Below are 22,479 nucleotides of genomic sequence, written 5' to 3'. Positions count from 1 at the left end.
GAAAGGAGGGAGCTATTTAACTCAGCAGCCAGATGAGGGGCCGGTGGTGCTGGGACCCAGACCTCGGAGGGGGCGCGGGCCATGGCCGGTGTCTGAGGAGTGACGAGGCCGGCCCCGGGAGAGGTGGGGAAACCAGAAGCTGGACTCAGGGACAGAGACAGGAAGGAAAGCGGGCAGGGTTGAGGAGTGTTGCCATGGCGACATGCAGGGACCAGGGAGCAGACAAGAAGGAGCAGGATCCCCCTCCTCCCGCCCAGCCGCTCACCCTGAACGCCCAGCAGAGCCTGATGGGGACCCAGCTATCTAGGGGAAGAGGGTGCAGACTTCAGCATCCAAGAGCCGATCACAGAAGTGGGGCTCAGGGCTGAGGGACAACAGCTGAATAACGGGCTCAGCTTGTTAAATGCTGTTGCTACAAAGCTCTACATAGCAGGAAGAATTCTAAGCCCAAAATCAAAACAACTTTAGAATACACAAAATTCTGTTTCAAACATAAAACTGGACAAACACATAGAGATAACTATGGAGTAACATGTAAGGAGCTGAAGAAGTGTTTCCTGGTCATAGTGAATCGCCTTCTTGAGAAAGGAAGGAGAAAAATGTATACAGAGACTGGGGATCCTATTCAAGAAAGAAAAGGAAGAATATATAGGAAAGGACGTTTAAATGGAGACAGAAAACTAAGGAAAACATTTGTTTATTCAACAAATATCTAAAAGCCGACTATGTGCCAGGCAACCCGCTAGGATGGAAACCTTTAGAAGACAGAAACAAAGGATATAATTTCCAAACCAATAAAGGAGGGCAATGAAGTAAGCACACTGACCACAAACAGCCTTGAAAACAAAACAAACAAACAAAGGCTTTGGGAAAACAGGGAGGAAAAAGCCTGGAAAAAAAATAGATTTACAGAAAGTATACAGTAATATCATGGAACCAAGACTGATATACCAGAAATCCCAATAAATATAAATGGACTAAATTTGCCAATTTATCAGAATGTTAAATTGGATTACAAAAAAAAAGCCAACTATCTACCACTTATAATAACAATCCTAGAACGTGGAGAAATGGAAAAGCTTAAATAAAAGGACAGAAAATGCTGACTCAGAGAAAGCTTATATAGCTATATTAATAACAGATGAAACAGACTTCGTCCCTAATAGGACTTTTTAAATAAAAGATTCAGTACACCAAAAGGAGAAGAAGGGGAGGAAGAGGGGCATAAAAATGCCACCATTGGTTTTATGACTTTATGAGCCTAGAATAACCTTCATTCCAAAACCAGACAAAGACAATGAGAGAAGGGAAAATTAAACAATAGTCTCACTCATAAACACAGATTCAAAAATTCTACAAAAATATTAGCAAACCAAATCCCTCGGTGTATAAAAAGATAATCATAAGTTAGGTTTACCTCAGGAATGCAAGTGTGGCTTAACATTCAAAAATCTATCGGTGTAGGGCCGGCCCCATGGCTTAGTGGTTAAGTGCGCGCACTCCGCTACTGGCGGCCCAGGTTCGGATCCCGGGCGCGCACCGATGCACCGCTTCTCTGGCCATGCTGAGGTCGTGTCCCACATACAGCAACTAGAAGGATGTGCAACTATGACATACAACAACTACTGGGGCTTCGGGGGGGGTGAAAAAAGGAGGAGGACTGGCAATAGATGTTAGCTCAGAGCTGGTCTTCCTCAGCAAAAAGAGGAGGATTAGCACAGATGTTAGCTCAGGGCTGATCTTCCTCACAAAAAAAAAAAAAATCTATCGGTGTAATTTGCCACATTAGCAATAGTAAAGGAGGAAACCCATTTGATCATCTCAATGAATGCAAAATAACCAAAAAAGAAAAGCTAAAATTCAACACCCATTCATGATGACCAGTATGAATAAATATGAATAGAAGTAACCTTAGCAAGGCATATATATAAAAAGCATATAAAAAGCAGCAAATCAAGCCAGCCCTGATGGCCTAGTGGTTAAAGTTCGGCGCTCTCATCACGTCAGCAGCCCAGGTTCATTTCCTAGTCATGGAACCACACCTCCCGTCTGTCAGTTGCCATGCTGTGGCAGCGGCTCACATATAAGAACTAGAAGGACTTAGAACTAGGATACACAACTGTGCACTGGAGACTTTGGGGAGAAAAAAAAAATCAGCAAATATATTGTATTTTTATATATCACAAAGTTAGCACCACAATTTTTAAATAGGTACTATTTATAAGAGTAACAAAATATATAAGGTACCTAGGAACAAATCTAACTAAAGAATCTAAGAATAAATCTAATTAAAGATTTTTATGAAGGTAGTTATAAAATTTTACTGGAAGAAAATAAAGAAAACCTAAATAAATGGAGAGAGATACCATTTTCATGGATGGGAGGGCTCAATATCCTAAAGATGCCAATTCTTCCAAATGGGTCTACAGATTAAAATACAATTGCAGTAAAACTGCCAATAGCATTTTTGGAGAATTTATAAATTGATTGTAAAATTTATATAAAAGAGCAAGGCTCAAGCATAGTCAAGATAAGGTAAAAAGATTTGGCATTACTAGATAGAAAGACTTCTTATAAAGCTACAATTTAAAAAAGTAAAGTATTGTTGAGGGTCTTGACAACGGAGAAGAACAGAATTGAGAAACAGACCCACACATATGTGAACACACAACACGTGGAGAGGGCACACAGACGAGCCACAGGAGAGGGTGAACTCAGTGCTCCAACAACTGGTCATCCATATAGAGAAAAAAAACTTATCTTGCCACCCACCTTATTCCATTCATAAAAATCAACTCCAAAACATTTTTAGGATAAAAAAAGGAGAATCTTTCTGACCTCAGGGTAGTAATGAATGTGTTACAACAAAACTGCAAACCATGAGAGAAAAGATTGACAATTTGGACGACATTAAAGCCAAGAACTTCTGTTCATCAAGACGCCATACAGTGAGTGAAAAAAACAAACCACAAGCTGGGAAGATATATGCGCGATACATATAATCAGCAAAGGATTATGAGCCAGTATCTATAATTCCTACAAATCAAAAGGAAAAAGACAACCCAATAGAAAAATAGGCGAAAGGTTTGAGCTGGCCTTGAACAAAGAGGAAATCTGAATATTTATGATCAAGGGAATGCAAACTAAAGCCACAGTGAGACACCATTTTACAATTACTAGATTGGCAAAAATTAAGAAGTCTGACGATGGCGAGTTTTGACGAGGATATGAAGCAATCTGAGCTCTTACACTACCAGCTAGCGTGGGACTGTCAGGAAAACTGCACATGTTTCTGCACAGTTAGGGCATTCTGAGCAAATTTTACTGAGACTGGGACCTGGACTAAAAGTCTCCAAGTCTTGGGACTTGGCAGCTGAATTATGAGAGAACAAACAGTGCAGACTCAGGGACAGATTGGTCTTCCCAGGGCCTGATTTCACATTTCAGACAGGTGAGACTGGGAGCATCTCCCAGGACCTAGTCTCATATTCCTCCTGGACACATTTACCTACATTGCCAAAGGCAAGAGGAAAAACCCAGGATTCCCCCCATTGTCTCGAAGGAGAATTTGCTTAAAGAGAAAAGATTTTTCACCCCCTCTCAGGAGAGGAAGGGGACAGCTTGTGTATAAGCTCCGAGATTCCAGTGTTCGGGGTTCCTTGCCCACAGTACAACCCCAGTTGGTGTAGGTTGACACCTGATATGGCTCTCATTGCACCCGGGGTAAGGACAGGGCGCAGGGGAACCAATGCAGTTATCATAAGTTAGTAATTAAATCTGGCGTTGCTCCAGAGACCTGGTGTCTACTGTCAATATGAACAAATGTAGATACTAAAAACCTAGCACCTAGCCGTTACCTCCAAAGATGAATACTGCTACAGACTAGCCATTCCTCTCTTTGGATAGACCCCAAGAAACTGCTTCATATACACACCTGGAGACGTGTGCAAGAATGTTCACAACAGCATCATCAGTCATTTCTTTAATGGCTCTGTGTGTGGGTGTGTGTGTAGTGGTATATTCACACAATGGAATATTATACAGTTAAAATGAATGAACTACATACAGCTACAGATAATACCATGGATAAATCTTTGAAATGATAATGAATGATTAAATAACAAGTTGCATAAGACTGTTATAAGGCTATTTTTATAAAGCCAAAGAAGCAGCAAAACTAATATATTGTTATGGGATTCAAACACTTCTGATTCTAGCAGGAACGTGGTGGCCTCAGCTCTGAATATTCTCACGTTTCCTGGAAACCACATAAAATCAAAGAACAATAAGTGGTGGCACGCTTTGTGACTCTGCCCTTTTGCTCCTGTTCCCTCATCCTCAGTGTCCCCCTCTCCATCTTACGGACCCCATCCAGCTTCTCCAGGAAGCCCTGCCCTGTCTAGTCAGGGTGGGCCAAGTGCGTCTCCCCTCTGCTCCCCAGCACCTCAACTAGCCTGGACTGCAGCATTCCCACGCGGCAGCGAGCCCCCAGAGCGCCCAGTGCACGCTGTTGAAAGGAACTCCTTGGCGGAGCAAGTGCCGCAGGGACGGAGCAGCCGTGAGCGGCGGCAGAAAGCACCAGGCTCCCAGTGCCAGCGTAGACCTGCGGTGTTCCTCTCACCGGCGGTGTCTGTCTCCACAGACCAGCTGAACTTCCACTGCTGCTGTCGCTCCCCCTCCCTTGGCTTTGGGGCAGAGAGCCATGCAGCGTTGCCCATGGGCACTGTTTACACAAGGGAATGATCAAAGCTGCTCTTTTCAGAGCAATTTCAATCATGAGGCCTTCGCTGTGGCCTTTTTAGTATTCTCCAGATTTTTTTTACAATCTATTTTAAAACTTCCTCTCATTGTACTAGGAAAACTGCACAAAATCTGTTTGCTGAATCCAATATTGTCCTGGCCTGACGGTTGATGAGCTATCATTAGCTATGCCACAGAAACACAGCTTATGGCTTCCAATGTCATGCCTCACTTTGTTCTTATTAAAAGAATTAAGAAAAATAATTTGTATTTTTTTCTTCAAAGGAATTATTTTTAGTAAGTAAAATATGTTCATATTCTTATAATAAAAAAATCAAAACAACACAAGATGAAATTAAAATGTCCTGGACCTTTCCCAATTTTCCCTTACTATCCCTGAGGTAACTACTACTATTTCTTTTGAAGTTTTTCTATATATAAACGTGTTTATTTGAAATGTGTCAGTTTATTTGAAGGGTGTTGAAATTTTTCACACAAAAATGGGATAATATTAAATATGTGCATTTTTGTGACCTGTACGTTCCTTGGGGAGCTTTCCATATCGGTAACACACCGACCCACTGCCCGCCTATGGCACAGATCGCATACCACTCTCGCCTTCTGACATAGTGATGGAAATCCGAGCTGGATGCACGCTGTGTAGCTAAAGACTTCATGCCCCAGCCTCCCTTGCAGCAGGCTGCAGCCATGTGACTAGGTCTGACCAATGAGGCATGGCAGAAGCCATGTGCACAACTTCTGCTGTGACTCCACCACTCCTTTCTGTCTTCTTGCTGGAGTGGACATGAAGCTATCTTGTATCTGGAGAGTGGCCATCTTCAAGTTCAGGTGGGGGCCACACGTGGAGGATGGCAACAATGCAGCAGAAGGAACCTGGCTCCCGAGGAAGGGAGGCCTCCACGCTAGCCCCAGACGGCCTACCCAAGCTTTCACATGAGGGAGAGCATTCCTGTGTTAGAGCAAGCCACTAGTCAAGTCTGCCTGTTACATACAGCACTGAAACTCATATTACTTTTTTTATTTTATTTTTTTGCTGAGGAAGATGTTAGCCCTGAGCTAACATCTGTTGCCAATCTTCCTCTTTTTGCTTGATGAAGACTGTCACTGAGCTAACATCTGTGCCAATCCTCCTCTATTTTGTATGTGAGCTGCCGCCACAGCATGGCCACTGAGGAGGGGTGTAGGTCCGCACCCAGGAACCAAACCTGGGCTATGGAAGCAGAGCACGCTGAACTTAACCATGGGGCCACCAGGCCTGGACTTCACATTACTTTTGAATGAGTGCATGTAGTCTACAGTATGGAAACACCACATTTTTCTTTACTCCATTGTCAATAAGTATTTTTTATTCAACCAAGGAGATACTGATTAAGTGCCTACTAGTACTGCCAGTTTGGAAGTGACTCCTCCTGAATATCTACCCCTCTGCACACAGGTGAGCGTCTCCCCAGGGCAGAGATCCTCAAAGACTGAGGATGCCTGTGTACTCTTAAAAATTACTGAGGATCCAAAGAGCTTTTGTTTTTGTGGGTTTCATCTATCAATATTTTCCATATTAAAAATTAAACTGAAAAAAATTTAAATATTTGTTAATTCATTTCACAATAACAATAATAAACCCTTAACATGTTATTATAAATAACATATTTTCATTTTAAAAATTTCCAAAATCCATTACATTTAAAGTTTAAGAATGTGGATTTTGGGACGGCCCCGTGGCTTAGCAGTTAAGTGCGCGCGCTCCGCTGCTGGCGGCCCTGGTTCGGATCCCGGGCGCACACCGACACGCCACTTCTCCGGCCATGCTGAGGCCGCGTCCCACATACAGCAACTAGCAGGATGTGCAACTACGACATACAACTATCTACTGGGGCTTTGGGGGAAAAAAAGGAGGAGGATTGGCAATAGATGTTAGCTCAGAGCTGGTCTTCCTCAGCAAAAAGAGGAGGATTAGCATGGATGTTAGCTCAGGGCTGACCTTCCTCACAAAAAAAAAAAAAAAAGAATGTGGATTTTGCTACTTAACCAGATATTTTAATTAATATTATTCTTAGAGTATCAATTTTCAAAGAAGCAGAATTAAACATCCTTAATTCAAATTAAACATAACAATCATTTTTTATGATATAGACAGCATTTCAAGATCTTGAATTTCACATCAATCCCTTTTGTTAGTCATAGACTTTAAATTTTATCTCCATTAGTACCAACTTCTACTTCGACTGGCTACAGACATTAAGCAGAAAGAAAAGCAAAGTAAACAAAAGAGAAGATGATCCATTTATAAACATTATTTAACTCTCTTCAACAATTTCATACACTCAGTTGAGTCTACAAGTGCCCAGCTCCCAACTCCCAGCCCCAATCCTCCCTCCTCCCCAAACGAGGAACATGTTGCTGAGGGGTCAGCTTCCGGAGCATTACCTGGGTGGGGGATTGGGGTAGAGCTCTGGACGTTACCAGGAAGAGGTCCAAATGCCACTTGGAGGTACACTTCTGTGTACCTCCCACTTGACCAGCATAATAAGAGCCTGGGCAGAGACATGACCCCCTGAAGGGGCAGAGTAGGAAAAGCGGACCTCCTCTTTAGCGTGTGTCCCTTGGGGCTTCCACAGCAGCAAGGGGTGACAGACAGCCGAGACCTGGATTGAGCTCGGGAATAAAGGACCAAGAAGGCAGTGACAAAAGCAGTGGTAAAGCAGAGTAACTAAAAGATGAATCCGGTGACCACCTGGACACAGAACTGATAGGACTTAGAGACCAACTCGTGACTCAGTACAGTGACATACTTCAACTAATAGCTGGGTTTCTTTTGTGTACACAGAATTAAGAAAGGCTGTGTGCCAGTAATTTAAAAGGGAATATTTACTATAGAGTTATCAAGTATAACATGGAAGCAATCAGAAACGTGTAAAGTGACCACTAGAGACCATCCTCGGGCCGAGAAAGGGTGCCTGAGGAAAGAACAGCCCTGGCAGCGGCCCCTCCCCAGGCCTGGGCTCAGCTGCGCTTGCAGCCCATTGGAGGGAGGAGCTCACAAAGTCGTTCAGGCCAGAGCTGCCCCACAGTCACAGGAAATACCCCTCGTGGGCACAGGTGGCCAAGGCTGGCTTAAGGAAAAGCTGGGGAATGAGATGTCCATAGGGATTTGAAAAGCTCCACCATATTCCCAGGGCTGTGCATGCTCAAGAAAGCCCTAAGAAGACCCTACATCTCATCTCTGGCTGACCCTGAGGCTCTGCACAAGCAGGACGTGAAGGCCACAGCAGAGTTGTCAAGTGCCTGGCTGAGCACCGAAGGTGTGCCCCAACACGCACACAGAGCCCCTCAGCAAAGACTGGGAGACCGACTGGTTCCAGGCATCTAAGGAAATCTCTGTCCAGTCATTAGCTGACCACTAAGCTAACCAAGCAGAGACCGTGTGGCCACACACAGCCAAGAATTAACTCTACAGAGTTAGTTCAGAAAAGCCACCACCACCACCACAAGTATCGACAGCGACTGGGACTGTGTTGGCGAGGAGTCTTCACTTCGACAGAGAGCAGCTGCGTCCTGCTGGGGCTTCCACCTGGCTCCTTTTGTCGTGCGGAAGATTGGATGTGTGTAGAACGGGCATACGGATGCTGGGCAGCCAAACGGCTGTGCTGTGCCAGTCATCAGTGTATCGCCTCAGCGCCAAACCCACCCTTCTCCGCCCAGCTTCAGACACCAGCGCCGGGCCTTGCAGACTGCATTTCTCCCCTGCCCGCTGGCTCGACGGCAGGATCTGCCAGCAGAAGGTGCTGGACGGAAGCGTCAAGTCTGAATAAGAGTTCAATAGGAGTTCATTTCTTGTTTCGGCTGTCTCCCAGGTGGTGTGGAGTGGACTGGTGTCACACCTCTCCTCCAAGGTCTCATTCGCAGCCTTACGGGCCCGGCCTCTTCCTCTGAGTCGTAAGTCTCTTCCTTGTTATTTTTCCCTCCACCTCTTTCTGCAGTTACTGCCTTAGGTTCCCTTAGAGCTCTCTCAGCAGTTAACCACCTTTTGCCGAGTTAACAATTCTCCACACTGAATTTTCCCTGTTCAAATCACTGCCGTGTGTTCTGTCTCCTGGCTGGATCCTGACCGATACAGCCTGATTTTGTGCTAAGTAAGAAGCCACTGTTACCACGGAGAAGAACCCAGAGTAACTTAGGACACCCAACCACTCGACATTCCGCGACCTCTAGCATCTCTCTCCTTCCCTTTCCTATTGCCTCTTCCTCTTCTTCTCATTTCTGGGCACTTCCTTCATCCTTTCCTGGCCTGTCCTCTGTTCATGCTGACAAGCCTCCAGCCAGCTCAGGCCAGGCCAGGCCGGACACCGGGAGACCCACCTCATGACCTCTGGAAGCTTCTGCCACTCCAACAGGGGAGGAGGCTGTGGGATTAGACTGAGCTCATAACACAGGGGCACCCATATAGCAAAGTAAAAAGCAACTGATAAATTTCAAGAGGTTATAGCAGGAACCCAATGAAACACAATTCATTACTACTTATTTTCAGATAAATTGTATGTCCCATCACATTACAAAAGGAACTACAGGTCATACAAACTAGTCTCTAATGTAGGAGGCGACACGGAGCCCTAGGTTTGTCCTAGTCTCAGCACTTATTTGCCACTTGACTGTGGGCAAGTCGTTTAATATGTATAAACCTTACTTTCCTTGTCAGTAAAATGAAAATAAAGATGCCTGGCCTGATGAGCTTACAGTCAAATAAGGAAATAAGGCTCACAGTGAACTGGTGAGTGCTCCACTCCAGGATCCCAACGCCAGAGACGTGCCAACTCCACCACAAGGACATCACCCTTGTGCTGCAGGGTAAGGAATAGCAGGCAATACCGACATTTTCACTACATTTTTGTTCAAGATGAAAGAACATTAAAAAGAAGACTGAGACCCTCATAAATACAGTCAACTGATCTTTGACAAAGAAGCAAAGACAATACAATGGAGCAAAGATAGTCTTTCTTTTCTATAAACGGTGCTGGAACATCTACGTGCAAAAAAATGAATCTAGACCCTTCACAAAAATTAACTCAAAATGGATCATAGACCTAAATATAAAATAAAAAAACTATAAAACTCCTAGAAGACAACACAGGAAAAAACCTAGATGACCTTGGGTTTGGTGATTCCTTTTTAGATACAACCCCAAAGGCACAATCCATGAAAGAAAGAATTGATAAGCTAGACTTCATTAAAAGTAAAAGCTTCTGCTCTGCAAAAGACAATATCAAAAGAATGAGAAGACAAGCCACAGACTGGGAGAAAAGGTCTGCAAAAGACACATCTGATAAAGGACTGTTACCTAAAATGTATAAAGAACTCTTAAAACTGAACAATAAGAAAACAATCTGATTAAAAAATAGGCCAAAGATCGTAACAGACATCTCACCAAAAAAGACATACAGATGACAAGTAAGCACATGGAAAAATGTTCAACATCATTTATCATCAGGGAAATGAAATTAAAACAACAGGGAGATACCACTACACACCTGTTAGAATGGCAAAAACCCACAACACTGACAATTGCTGTGGGAATGCAAAATGGCACGGCTACATTGGAAGACAGTTTGACAGTTTCTTATAAAACTAAACATACTCTTACCATGATCCAGCAATCCCGCTCCTTGGTATTTATTTATCCAAATGAGCTGAAAACTTATGTCCACACAAAAACCTGCACACAGATGTTTATAGCAGCTTTATTCATAAATGCCAAAACTTGGAAGCAACCAAGATATCCTGCAGTAGATGAATGGATAAATAAACTGTGATATATCCAGACAATTGACTATTATTCAGTGCTAAAAAGAAATGCGCTATCAAGCCATGAAAAGACATGGAGGAAACTTAAATGCATATTACTACGGGAAAGAAGCCAATCTGACAAGCTACATACTGTATGATTCCACCTATATGACATTATGGAAAAGGCAAAACTATAGTAAAAAGATAACTATGTATATAACTATGTATATGTAAAAAGGCAGTAAAAAGATCAGTGGTCCAGATTGGGGCAGGTGGGAGGAGAGATGAACAGGTGGAGAACAGAGGATTTTTAGGGCAGTGAAACTACTCTGTACGATACCACAACGACGGACACATGTCATTATAAATTTGTCCAAACCCACAGAATGTACAGCACCAAGAATGAACCCTAATGGAAACTATGGACTTTGGGTGATTAGGATGTGTCAGTGGAGGTTCATCAATTGTAACAAATGTACCACTCTGGTGGGGGATGTTGATAGTTGGGGAGGCTGTTTTGAGGGCAGAGGGTATGTGGAAAATACCTGTTCCTTCCTCTCTATTTTATTGTAAACCTAAAACTGCTCTAAAAAAAATTAATTCTTTCAAAAAAAAAGAAGCCCAAGGTTTGAATCATGACCCTGCTTAATCCCGACTGTTGAATCTTTTTTTTTTTTTTTTTTTTTTTTGTGAGTAGATCAGCCGTGTGCTAACATTTGCCAATCCTCCTCTTTTTTTGCTGAGGAAGACTGGCCGTGGGCTAACATCCGTGCCCATCTTCCTCCACTTTATATGGGATGCTGCCACAGCATGGCTTGCCAAGCAGTGCGTCGGTGGGCACCCAGGATCCAAACTGGCAAACCCCAGGCCGCCGCAGCGGAGCGCACGCACTTAACCACTTGCACCAACGGGCCAGCCTCCCAACTGTTGAATCTTAAGACAAGTCACTTAACCTCTCCAGGACTGGTCACTTCACACTTGTAGACTGGGGGGACGACAGCATCACTGTCTCTCAGGTTTCCTGAGGTCAGAACCCCACTGTGAGTAATCTAACACAGCACAGCGCTCTACAGTGTATAGATAGGGTACTTCCAACTCAATGAGAATGGACGTGCAGTTGCACTGTAGTCCACAAAGAACCATACAAATATCATTTATTTCTATCAATGTCATTATTCACTTACACAACAGCAATGGAGAAAACCCATTTGTAGGATATGATTCAAAGAGATGGTAAATTTTCCAATTTCAAAGAACATTTTAGACACCTTCCTGGGCCTTCCCTCCCCAGCTCCAGCCCCACCCAACAGGGAAGCCCAGGCTGAAGCTCCTCGTCCACACCACAGGTGGGCCGTGTGTGGGCCTGGTGGGGAGGGGCAGGAGCAGCACTACCCCGAGAATCCAGCCTGGAGCATTTGAGATGGCAGGACAACAAAAGGAGGGGAAGGCCACACAACTGCAGAACTCCTACTAGCACGGCCAGCTGAGGAACTGAGTCGAAAATCCATATGATTACAACTATGTTTATAAAAACAAAAATCTTTACTTATAGACATCAAAATGTTACCCATGGTCACTTTGGGGAGGTAAAACTACAGGGGATCTGTCCTTTCCTCCAACTTTAAATTTTCTTTAATGTGTTTTATAATGAAAAATAATAAGACTTGGGAAGGGGACGGGTCTTGAACACAACATTCACCAAACACTACTGCCCCACAGTTTTCAGGCCCTAACCAGCAAGTGGTCTTTGAAGGGTTTTCTCGTGAGATTTTCAGCTATTGAGAACAAAAATGTGAACACAGAAAAGGTATTTTAACATCATAAAAATCCTCTGAGGAAAGTTTCTTTTTTTTTTTTTGAAACGAAACCAACTGAGCTAAGCGCCATCCTCCTCTCACCCAGCCGCAGATCCATCCTGCTTCCAAACCGAGCATCAGACCACTTCGCAGCATCAGACCACCAGCAGCACCACGGTGCTTCTGCTAAGCAAAGTCCTTTACAGTGATTCCTTCCCTCATGCTCCACAGTGAGCTCCTATGTGGGCAGACAAAGGCCCCAAAGGGGCACTGATGGATCTGGGATCTTTGGGGCAGTGCTACGCCAAGCATGGTCCCCCAACTGTTTGATGTCCATCTGCAACGAGCAAGGAGCTCCAGCCACTAGCCACTGTTGAGTTCAGCTGGCATTTTTTTCGTAGCAGGATTTTCTTGATGAAGGAAACAGTACAAGGATCAACACCACAGTGAAGCTCCCTGTCCTGAAGTGAACGGTCTCTGTGCTTCAAGAATTTTCTCACCTCGGACCCCGGGGTGAAGACTCTGGGCCAGAGATGAAATGGGCTTTGAAGAAGCTGCAGGGACAGGACCCTCCCAGGCACGGGTAGTCAGAAAGGGCAGGAAGGGGGGAGGAGGGCCTCACCCCAGGCTGTGAGAAGTCAATGGCCCTTCCACCACCATCGGTTCCGCCCAGACGTCCTGCCCAGGACCCACTGAGAGAGCAGGCAGAACCAGGGCCAGTAGCGCGGACGAGAGCCCAGAGAGCTCCCGGGCAAGACACAGACTGCAGCAGGAGCAAAGCAGACATCCTGTGACAGCCAACAGAGGCCACAAGGGCAGCCAGAGGAGGCTGGGACAGGGAACTTGGCATTAATGTACTGCCATTTCATCAGTAATTGCCTAAGCTATAAAACCAAGCTCAGTTTTACTGAACCACTCCTAACAGGCTTACCTTTTTGTCTTCCTTAGTCTTTCTAACATTTCGATGGGGACCAAAAATGTTTTGCATCCCAAAAGCCTTCCTGGACCAGTCCCTTTTCTGGACGCTGAGCAGGGGCTGTGCCAAGCTGCCCTCCATCCTGTAGCGGTCCGCGGGAATCTTGCTCATGGGAGGGGGCAGTGTGCCGCAGTTGACACTGGACCACCCGTCGGTGGAGTCCGTGTAAGACTCCTGGTCGCTGGCATGTCCGCACTGCCACTCTTGCAGGACGTGGACTGGGAGCCACCGCTGGCCAAAACCACCACCAGCGCCCATGGCGCCCCTCTTGGAAGGAGGAACTGAACTCCTCAAGGAGGCCGGGGGGACCTCCACATGAGAAGCGGGCCCTAAATGCTTACCGAAGTCCCGAAACCTGTCAGCCTGTGGAGTGGCCTCAAACGTGGGTCCCCCCTCAGGGTCGTGGGAGAAGGGCGCGTTCCAGGGGGCGCCCCAGGGCTGGGAGCCCCTGCCACCTGCACCCTCCCAGGTGCTGCTGCTGGCGCCATGCCTGCCCGAGCTGGCGCCCAGGTCGACCACAAGCACCCGGCTGCTCCTTTCTTCCTGGTTGAAATTCCCAATGCCGCTGTCACTGTTGCTGCTGGTGCTGGTGTTCTGGTGGGCATCCGCGTCCCCATCCGCAAAGGCCCGGGCCCGCACTCCCTCAATCAGCTCGCCCATGTCTCTGTACAGCACAGAGATGAACTGGAGGACAGGGAGAGAGGATGCTGGGAATTCAAGGCAGCCGTTGGTGTCGGGGTCGGCTGTGCACTCAAACCCAAACCGCCGAGCGATACCTTGATGGATCTTGTGATTGAACAAATCTGGATCCACCATAAACACGTGGCAGGAAGTCCGCAAGACGCCTTCATCCTCCTGTGCCAGGCTCCCATCATCACTCGTCTGCATGGTCACAAGCCCGAAAAACCTCCTGTCGTCCGGGCACACAGCGCTGAACGCCAGCTTCTCGGCTGGGTACTCGGCCAGGACAGCAGCCTTGTCGGTGCAGAGCTGCACGCAGTCATGCATGATCTTCATGGTTACTAGAGAATGGATTTTCTGCTCTGCCCGCAGGCGCCGCAGGCAGCCACGGATGGCCTGCAAACTGTCGGACTCCAAGTTGCAACTTGTGGAAGGAAGTTCAATAGAACCTAAGTAGCCTACAACCATGGCAACATTTAAAATACTTGCATCCAATCCAAAATCTTCATGATTCTCTAGTCCAATACTGAAAACCGAATCATCGTTAATAACTTTTGATATTTCCTCTTTAGAAAGCAGGCTGGGATTCCGATTATTTACATTTTCATGCCCAAGGTCAAATCGTGCAGTAGCCGACTCTGAAAGGGATCTTTGTTTCAATTTCAAGGGCTCTGAACTGCTTGCCCGAAGACTAGGATTTTCAAAGATCATATTGAAAATTCCACCAGACTGCATTTCTTCAACGACTCTCTCTGCTCTATTTATACCTAACGCTTTAGAATCAAGTTTGGGCCTCAGCCAGCCTTTTCCTTCATAAAATCCAACTTCTTCATCACTGGAACAGGACTCTAAGTGGCCGATACCTTCACCAATCACCATGTGTAGGACACCAGAACATTTCCCAATCAATTTCACTACATCTTCATGGGATGCTTTCTTCACGTTGATTTCGTTGACAGCAAATATCTGGTCACCAGCGCGGAGGCCCACAAAATCCGCAGGGCTCCCTCTCATGACACAGCTGAGCACGCAAGGCGCCTGACCAGAGAGGGTGAATCCGTACCCTGCTCTCCCTCGGGCCACCTCCACACTCCTCATGCGAGGGGGCGCCGTCCCATGCAGCGGGCGCTCTGCTGTGTCCCCTGCTCTATACATCTTGATGTGCTTCTACGACCAGGAGCATAGTTCATTATTCCAAGGGATCCATAGTTCAGGGAATGCTTGATGCTACCATATTTTTTCTTGAAATAATGCCCTAAGGAAGAAAAATTAATAGCTCATTATTTAAAAGCCCATATTTCTTTCGCTTACTGGTATTACCTAAACATAAAAAGATAATTCATAACAAAAACCATCATAGCAAGAGTCTCTAGTTACTACATAAATGTTAAAGTGAAAGAGAAGCAGTAAATCTTAAAGTCAGGCTAAGAATTTCCTTCCAAAGTAGAAAACATTTCCCAGGACAGGTTTTCTTCACAACATTGATCTCTCTGAGGCTAATCCCGCCTTGGGTTTGAGGAATACAGGACTCCAACAGAATGTGCCTCCTGGCACTCTTCTCCTCCCTGTCTGGATGGAAAGAGACCTCGAGATCCTTACTACTCAAAGTGTGGTCCAAGAACCAGCAGCCCGGCCTCCTGGGGGGCTCTCGGGCTCTTCCCCAGATCCAGTGCATCCAAGTCTGCATTTAACAGGAGGGGCAGAGTCAGAGTGAAAAAGCAGCGCTGGCTACAGACATGGGGTAGAAAGGCACTGGACGACCCCTGGTCCAGCCCCGTCTCAGATCACAAACCCCTGCCATGAGAAGTTTTTCCTCAGGAAAGGGAGTGAGCTTATATTCTCTCAAATTCCATGCCCCTCACTAATTTATTTTGAACATGGTACCATGTGGGGAAAACATTAGCCTGAAACGGCCTCAGTCAGTACTACAGAGATCACATAACGGAATAGATAAAACCACCAGAAAGAGCAAACGAATTTAATACTAACTTAATTATTCCAGGGGATGACTTGCTAATTAAAAGTATTGGTTATCATCGAAAACAAATCTGTGTCAGGTCCCCAAGACCTCCCCCAGGTTCAATGACTCACTAAGAGGACACACAGGACCCAGCATATAGTCATGCTCACGGCTCAGATTTATCACAGTGAAAAGATACAAAATGAAATCAGCAAAGGGAGAGGGCACATGGGGTGAAGTCCAGCAGAAACAGGCGCCAGCTTCCAGGATCTTCTCCTGTGGCATCACACGAGATGCGCTCAATTCCCCCTGCAGCACGTTGTGACAACACCTGTGGCGTGCTGTCCACCAGGGAAGCCCGTCAGAGGCTCAGAGCCAGGGCTTTCATTGGGGGCTGGTCAGGTGGGTCCCTGTGCCTGGCACGTGCCCAGCTCTGGACCCCCAGGAGGAAAGGGGCGTCAGCACAGACCGCACTGTTTGTTAGGGTGCTGGGAACCCTCCCGACATGCAGGCTCCCAGACGCCAGCCAAGGGCCAGGCCCGCACAGGCCTCTCAGGGCCCGGTAGTCAGGCTGCAGTGAGACGTCTTTTCTACACAAAACCCTTTCAAGATCACTTTAAAAAGCAATACAGCAAGCGTTTATGTTGTAAAGATCCAAAATATAATGGAGAATATGTTCTTTAAAGAGTGTATGTTTTTGAAATAATTGTTTTAAAGTTGTTAGAAGAAATTCTTGTGTCTCGGGATAAAGTTTCCAGTAACAGAAGCATAATTCAAAGTAATTTACACACACACAAAAAGAGAAAGAACTAGACGAAACGGAAAGTATATTATTAGATGACTCCAAGAGTAGCTTCAAAGATGATGATATGTAGGATGCATGTTTGAATAAAATTATTTTATGATACATAAGAGTGAAAAAATAACAATTTAATTCTAAATTACCATATTATTTAACATCTAAGCGGTGCTAAATTAATCATTTAAATATTATGACTAGACATAACTATTTAATATTCATCACTTAAAACGTATATATTAAAGTTGGCCAAGAATTTTATTTTAGGGTCCTCTCACTGGATCTTCTTAAAGGGTATGGTGGGCTGAATAATGCCCCCCACCAAATATGCCTAATCTCAGGACCCCATGAATGTCACCTCACGACCAAAGGGACCTTGCAGATGTGCTCGAGTGAAGGATCCTGGATGGGAGGTTATCCTGGGTTCTCCAGGTGGGCCCCAAGTAACGACAGGGTCCTTATCAGAAGGAAGTAGGAGGGTCAGAGTGAGAGCGGGGCACGCGATGACAGAAGCAGAGATTAGAGCCACTGGCTGTGAAGATGGAGGAAGGGGCCATGAGCCAAGGGCTGCAGGCAACCCCGAGAAGCCACAAAAGGCGAGGAAACAGATTCTCCCTTGGGGCCTCCAGAAAGAATCAGCTCTGCCTACACCTGGACTTCAGCCCAGTGAGACTGACTTTGGACTTCTGATCCCCTGAACTGTAAGAGAACACAGTTGTGCTGTTTTAAGCCACTAAATTTGTGGTAACTTATTTCAGCAGCCACAGGAAACATGTACAAGGGGAATCACCCTATTGGTGGGGGAGGGGGATAGAGGATATGCATGAAATAACCTGTCTGAAAAATGCTCAGACAGGATCTGGCTCCTGGCAGACGCGACACATCAAAGCGGCTGCTGTTCCCGATGTTACTGCAAGTGTCCGTTGTCACTGTGGACTCTCCAGGACAGAGCTCAGCGAGACCCTGCTGGTTTCCTCCAGTCACAGGAGACCTCCTGGCTTTCTCTTCCAAACAATAATAGATGCTGCCCCTATGAAGGAAATGATTTCCCAATTTTACATGCAGAGTTATCTTGTGATTCATCTGACCGCCACGGAGTCATAACACTGTACGACATACTATCGAATAACAGTCTTGTACATGGTTTACCCAAACGTTTCTCTTAGACTCTTACTGCCATGTCCCTCTAGTGATTAAAAATAAATTGTTTCTAATTCTTATAAGTAATATCTTAATATCTATAATCACATTTTATAAGTTCAGCCTATGGTCTAATTTTTCCTTAAACTGTATCAACTAACAGTAAAACTAGTGGGACAGACAATGAAATTCAAAAGAAACCATAGGGCACTAGTTGCCAACTTCAGCTGGTATTTCCGCCACCTGGGCTACTGACATGCCAGTTCCTGGGTCCCTCTCCTCCACCCGGAGGCTCTGGTTGGTAGGTCTGGGGAGGGGCCAGGAGCCGCCTGCTTTAACAGAGCCCATCGCACACACCTTCCCGGTGACTCTGATGTAGGTGGCAACACTTGGAGCACCCTGACCTGAGATCATCTGCTATGGGCTGAATGTGTGTGTCCCCCCAAATTCACACGTTGAAATGCTAACCCCCAACGTGATGGTATTTGGGAGTGATCAGGTTTAGATGAGGTCATGAGGGTGGAGCCCTCATGATGGGATTAATGTCCTTGTGAAAGAAGAGGAGACACAGGGTCTCTCCCCTGCTCTCTGCTTTCCTCCCTGTGAGGATACAAGGAGAAGACAGCCATCCATGAACCAGGAAGGGGGTCCTCACCAGACACGGGATTGGCCAGCATGGACTTCCAGCCCCAGAACTGTGAGGAGTAAACGTCTGTCGTTTAAGCCCCTCAGGCTATGGTATTCTGCAATAGCAGCCCAAACCAATGAAGACATCATCTAATCCAGCCTCCTCATTTTGCAGAAAAGGTAACTGCAGAAGGAAGTGCTTCACCCAAGTGACGGCTTCCCAATGGCACAGTTACAACTCAGGGTCTCCACTCTCCCCCCACTCACAACAAAGATCAGTTGATTCCTGCCATACTGTCATTCCTTCTCTCACTTGTTCAGACTATCAGGAGCTAGGAATACATGCCAGGTGCCATGACGGTCCCTACTCCTTTCCAAGGTCTAAGGCTGGTAGACAGAGTCCCGTTCTGAAGAATTTCTCCACTCACAGCCACTGAGTGAGTACCTACCCCCTTCCAGGCAGCATCCCAGCCCTGAGCAGCCAGCAGCCCCAGAGAGGGAGGAGCTAGATGAGGCAAAAGGCCTCACTCCCGAGCAGAACAGAGCGCAAGCCAGCCCCAGCTGTCCACTCAGCCCCCTGTACAGGGAGCAGAAGTCTGCTGGCAGATGAGACGGGAAAACCATGCCAGGGAGAGGTGATGAGCACGGCATGGGTCCACACAGCTCAGACCGATCTCTGCCCATGCAGAGTGGACGTTTTGTGAGGATGATACTCCAGCTCTCCATGATTGTGCCACCAAAGGTTACAGAAATTCACAGTGCAACAGGCCCTGAACTGAGCATGGGGGCCAAAAGACCAAAGCAATAAAGAACAGCGACAGTGCATGGAAACGTGACAGGAGGGAGAGAAACGGAGTACTTCCTATGAGGCAGAAAGCATCTAACACACTGAGGAGAAGGGGAGAATTCAGGAATAAGAAGACAAGAGTAATACTTGCAACAGGGAACCTTACACGGTACTTGGCACGGGCTGGGGCTGTTCTTGGGACTTTGCATATATTAGTTTGTGAGTCCATAAGCAACGTCACTACGAGGTAGGTACGATTATTATTCTCATTTTTGTGAGATGAGGAAACAGAGGCACAGAGAAGTTAAGTAACTTGTCTACGGGCTGCACAGCTAACTGGTGTCAGAGGTGGAGTTGGACCCTGGCTGTTCTCAACTTTCTCTATCCCCATGCAGAGGGAGCCTTGGGAGAAGCAGAGGTAGCCTTGGGCCAGAGAGAGCAGGCGCTGTCCACTTTCACAGTCCCTCCAACACTGGGGATGCCCCGGCAGCCTGGCCCCAGTCAGTGCAGGAGGCTGGTGGCACCATGCCACCTTCTCTGACTGGGACCCGCCCACCAGTAGACCCCTGCCCCTAGTACCCACCCCACTCCCTATCACTGTGTCACAGCAGCTATCTCCAACCACCGCCCTGGCACTGCCCGTGGCGCTGAACACCCACCAGGCACCACCTCCCCCCAACACCTCCCTTGGGGACATACACGGAAGACCCAATACATCCCCCATGCAGACACAGACACCAGGACGCCCCCTTCCCGTCCCTGCTTCCCAGCTGCCTCACCCTCCACCCATTCTAGCAGCCGGCCACCTGACCCCTGAAAAGCTCTCTCCAAGTCCGCAGCCACTCTTCCTGCTTCCCCCTGACCTAGACTGACCTGGGCCCTCCCCTCCCCAACACAGGAGGCCCCCATGACGCCACAGAGGATGAGCTGGCAGATTCTTGGCTCACCAAGGCCATTTCCGGGCCATCTACTGCCACAAGGACCGACGGCCTCACCATGCTATGATCCTTAAAGGGCTCCTTTAGCCCTGCTCATCACTTGACTCACCCTCAGTGCAGACTCTGCACCCCCGGCCAACGGTGCCACCGAGCACCAACTCTGTGCGGGAGTGGGCCAGGCACAGGGCTGCCACATGAGAGAACAACAGTCCCTTCCTTCGAAGACCTCTCAGCTCGGGGACAAGGGAACCAGGAGGCTGCTGACAGCAGCAGCTTCCTGAGGGGTGTGCAGTGTGACCTGCTCCCAAGGGACCCCAGGGGCACAGCACACCGAGCAGGGACCCTCCGGTGGTAGGCAGCCCCGCCCACTGAGCTCCACAGAGCAGGCCCCCTCGCCCAGGCGAGGACGCCTTCTCTGTGGCCCTGGCCCTGTCCCTCGAGGCCCCTTTCCTCTCTGAACTTCAATGCCCTCCCCAGGGGTGCCCCCACGGCCTAGCAACCGGCTGAGCACTCTCTCCTGAGCGACCTAACTCCGCATGTCTATACCCAAACACACCTGCTGGAAGCATCCCCTCCTCCTCTTCCTGGGGCCCTAACTTCCACCTAAGCTCACCCCATCCTTCTGGGCACCCAGGCAGCACTTCAGTTATCCCCAACTCGGCCTCATCACCCACGGCACACCTTCCCCCCACCCTGCCTTACCGTCTTCCTCTCCCCCACATGCTCCATCCATCTGGACGTCCCACCCCCAGCCTTCTCCGTCCCTCCACCTCCCCACCCCAAAGGCCTCCTCCTCCTCACTGCGGCTAGCCCCCTCGTGGCCACAGCCTGGCGACCACCCTCGGGCCCGCCCCACTGGCCCTGCTGCTTCTCCCGCCCCACAGCCCCTCCCTCCAGCCTGCCCTCCTCACTCAGCCTGCAGTCCACAGGAACGTTCCTGTCCAGCACCATGTCCTCTGCCCCCACCTGGGGCACCCCACCACGTAGGAACTGACCGTGCTTTCTCCATAGCACATGCCACAGGGCTGGTACACCACAGGGCACCTGGGTCCCTCTCCAAATTCATGCTTCTCAGCCCCCAAGGGGCTCTCAGCATTCCCGTCGACTCTACGACACTCCTCTGGCTGACTCAGATGCCACAAACCCACCCTACCTTCTAGACCCTGTGCAGGCTCCCCCTCCCGTTCTCCTTCATAGAGACGACACATGCCATCCCACAGGCCTCCGTCGCCTTCCTCGGGCCAGACGTCCAGTGCTCACACCCTCTTCCTACTTCAGGCCAGTTTCTCTCTCCCTCTCAAGGGGACCATCCACTGGCTTTTTAAGTACCCAAGCCTCTCTAAATTTAAAAGGAGAAAAGACCCCCACTTGACTCCTCATCTGCAGGAGCTACTTGGCTTCTCCCCTTAGCAGCTTCTCAAAGGTTCAGCCACACTGGGGTCTCTGTGCCTCACCTCCCACCCGCTCCCTCCCTCTCCAAACTGGCCTCTAGCCTCCATGCCTCCACACGCTCTCACTCTGGCTACCGAGGACCCATGGAGCTGCGCCCGACAGACACTTTTCAGTCTCCCTCCCAACCTCTCTGTAAACTCAACATGATGTGCCTCCCCCTCCCGCAGCCTCCATGGGGCAGCAGCCTCTCCACTCCCCTCTAAGTGTGGGGTCCCCAAGCCCTCTCCCCTCTCCCAGGGCAATCAGACCCACCCCAAGGCTGGGGTCTCCCATGTGCTCATCTTCTGCCCACATCTCTCCTTCAAGCTCAGGGGGACCTCAAACTCAACAATCAAAACAAACTCTCTTCCCCAAAGCTGCCCCTCTCTCAGTGACAGGCTGCCATCTCCTCAGAAGCACAGGCAGGGGCAGACACAAGACGGGGCTCCCAGAGAGATTCTCAAAATCCTAATCACAACATACGGAGATTCAAAAAGATAAGGCCTCAAGAAAAGGCTATCACAAACAAGGAACAACCATGCGAAAAGAAAGCCGACAAAAACCCACAAACAACACAGGGCTGGAGGATAAATCCAGGGCAGCTTCCCCAGCAGAGAGAGGGACCAGGAGACGGGCACCCCACAGAAGAGCTAGGAGACCACGAGGGGCAACCAGGAGATCCCGAGGGGAGAAGCGTGGAACAGAGGGGAAGAAAACACAGGGGTAAATTCAGTGAAAAGTCTGTTCATCCGCACTGCATCACCACAGAGGGCAGCCAGGAAGGGTTTCCCCCAATTTGTAGGGT

General features: G+C 47.9%; 1 protein-coding gene across 6 annotated transcripts in view; it reads right to left on the bottom strand.

Annotated features, from left to right (window-relative positions):
• The window catches only part of RGS12 (regulator of G protein signaling 12), a 130,420-nt gene that overhangs the window by 89,987 nt on the left and 17,954 nt on the right, over positions 1 to 22,479 (bottom strand). For 2 of the 6 annotated variants that reach the window (XM_058546625.1, XM_058546628.1), the window contains exons 1-2: positions 17,585 to 17,895; positions 13,267 to 15,247 (exon numbers count right to left, since the gene is read on the bottom strand). In XM_058546625.1, coding sequence (XP_058402608.1) covers positions 13,267 to 15,147 — 1,881 coding nt within the window. In that variant the 5' untranslated portion in view covers positions 15,148 to 15,247; positions 17,585 to 17,895. Of the gene's footprint in view, positions 1 to 13,266; positions 15,248 to 17,584; positions 17,896 to 22,479 lie in introns of those variants that run through there. The other 4 variants (XM_058546626.1, XM_058546627.1, XM_058546629.1 and 1 more) reach the window with 3 other exon arrangements.

This window comes from Diceros bicornis, chromosome 8 (assembly GCF_020826845.1).
Source record: "Diceros bicornis minor isolate mBicDic1 chromosome 8, mDicBic1.mat.cur, whole genome shotgun sequence".
Classification (NCBI taxonomy): domain Eukaryota; kingdom Metazoa; phylum Chordata; class Mammalia; order Perissodactyla; family Rhinocerotidae; genus Diceros; species Diceros bicornis.
The sequence above is the reverse complement of the archived record's forward strand: the minus strand, read 5'-3'. Positions and strand labels throughout refer to the sequence as shown.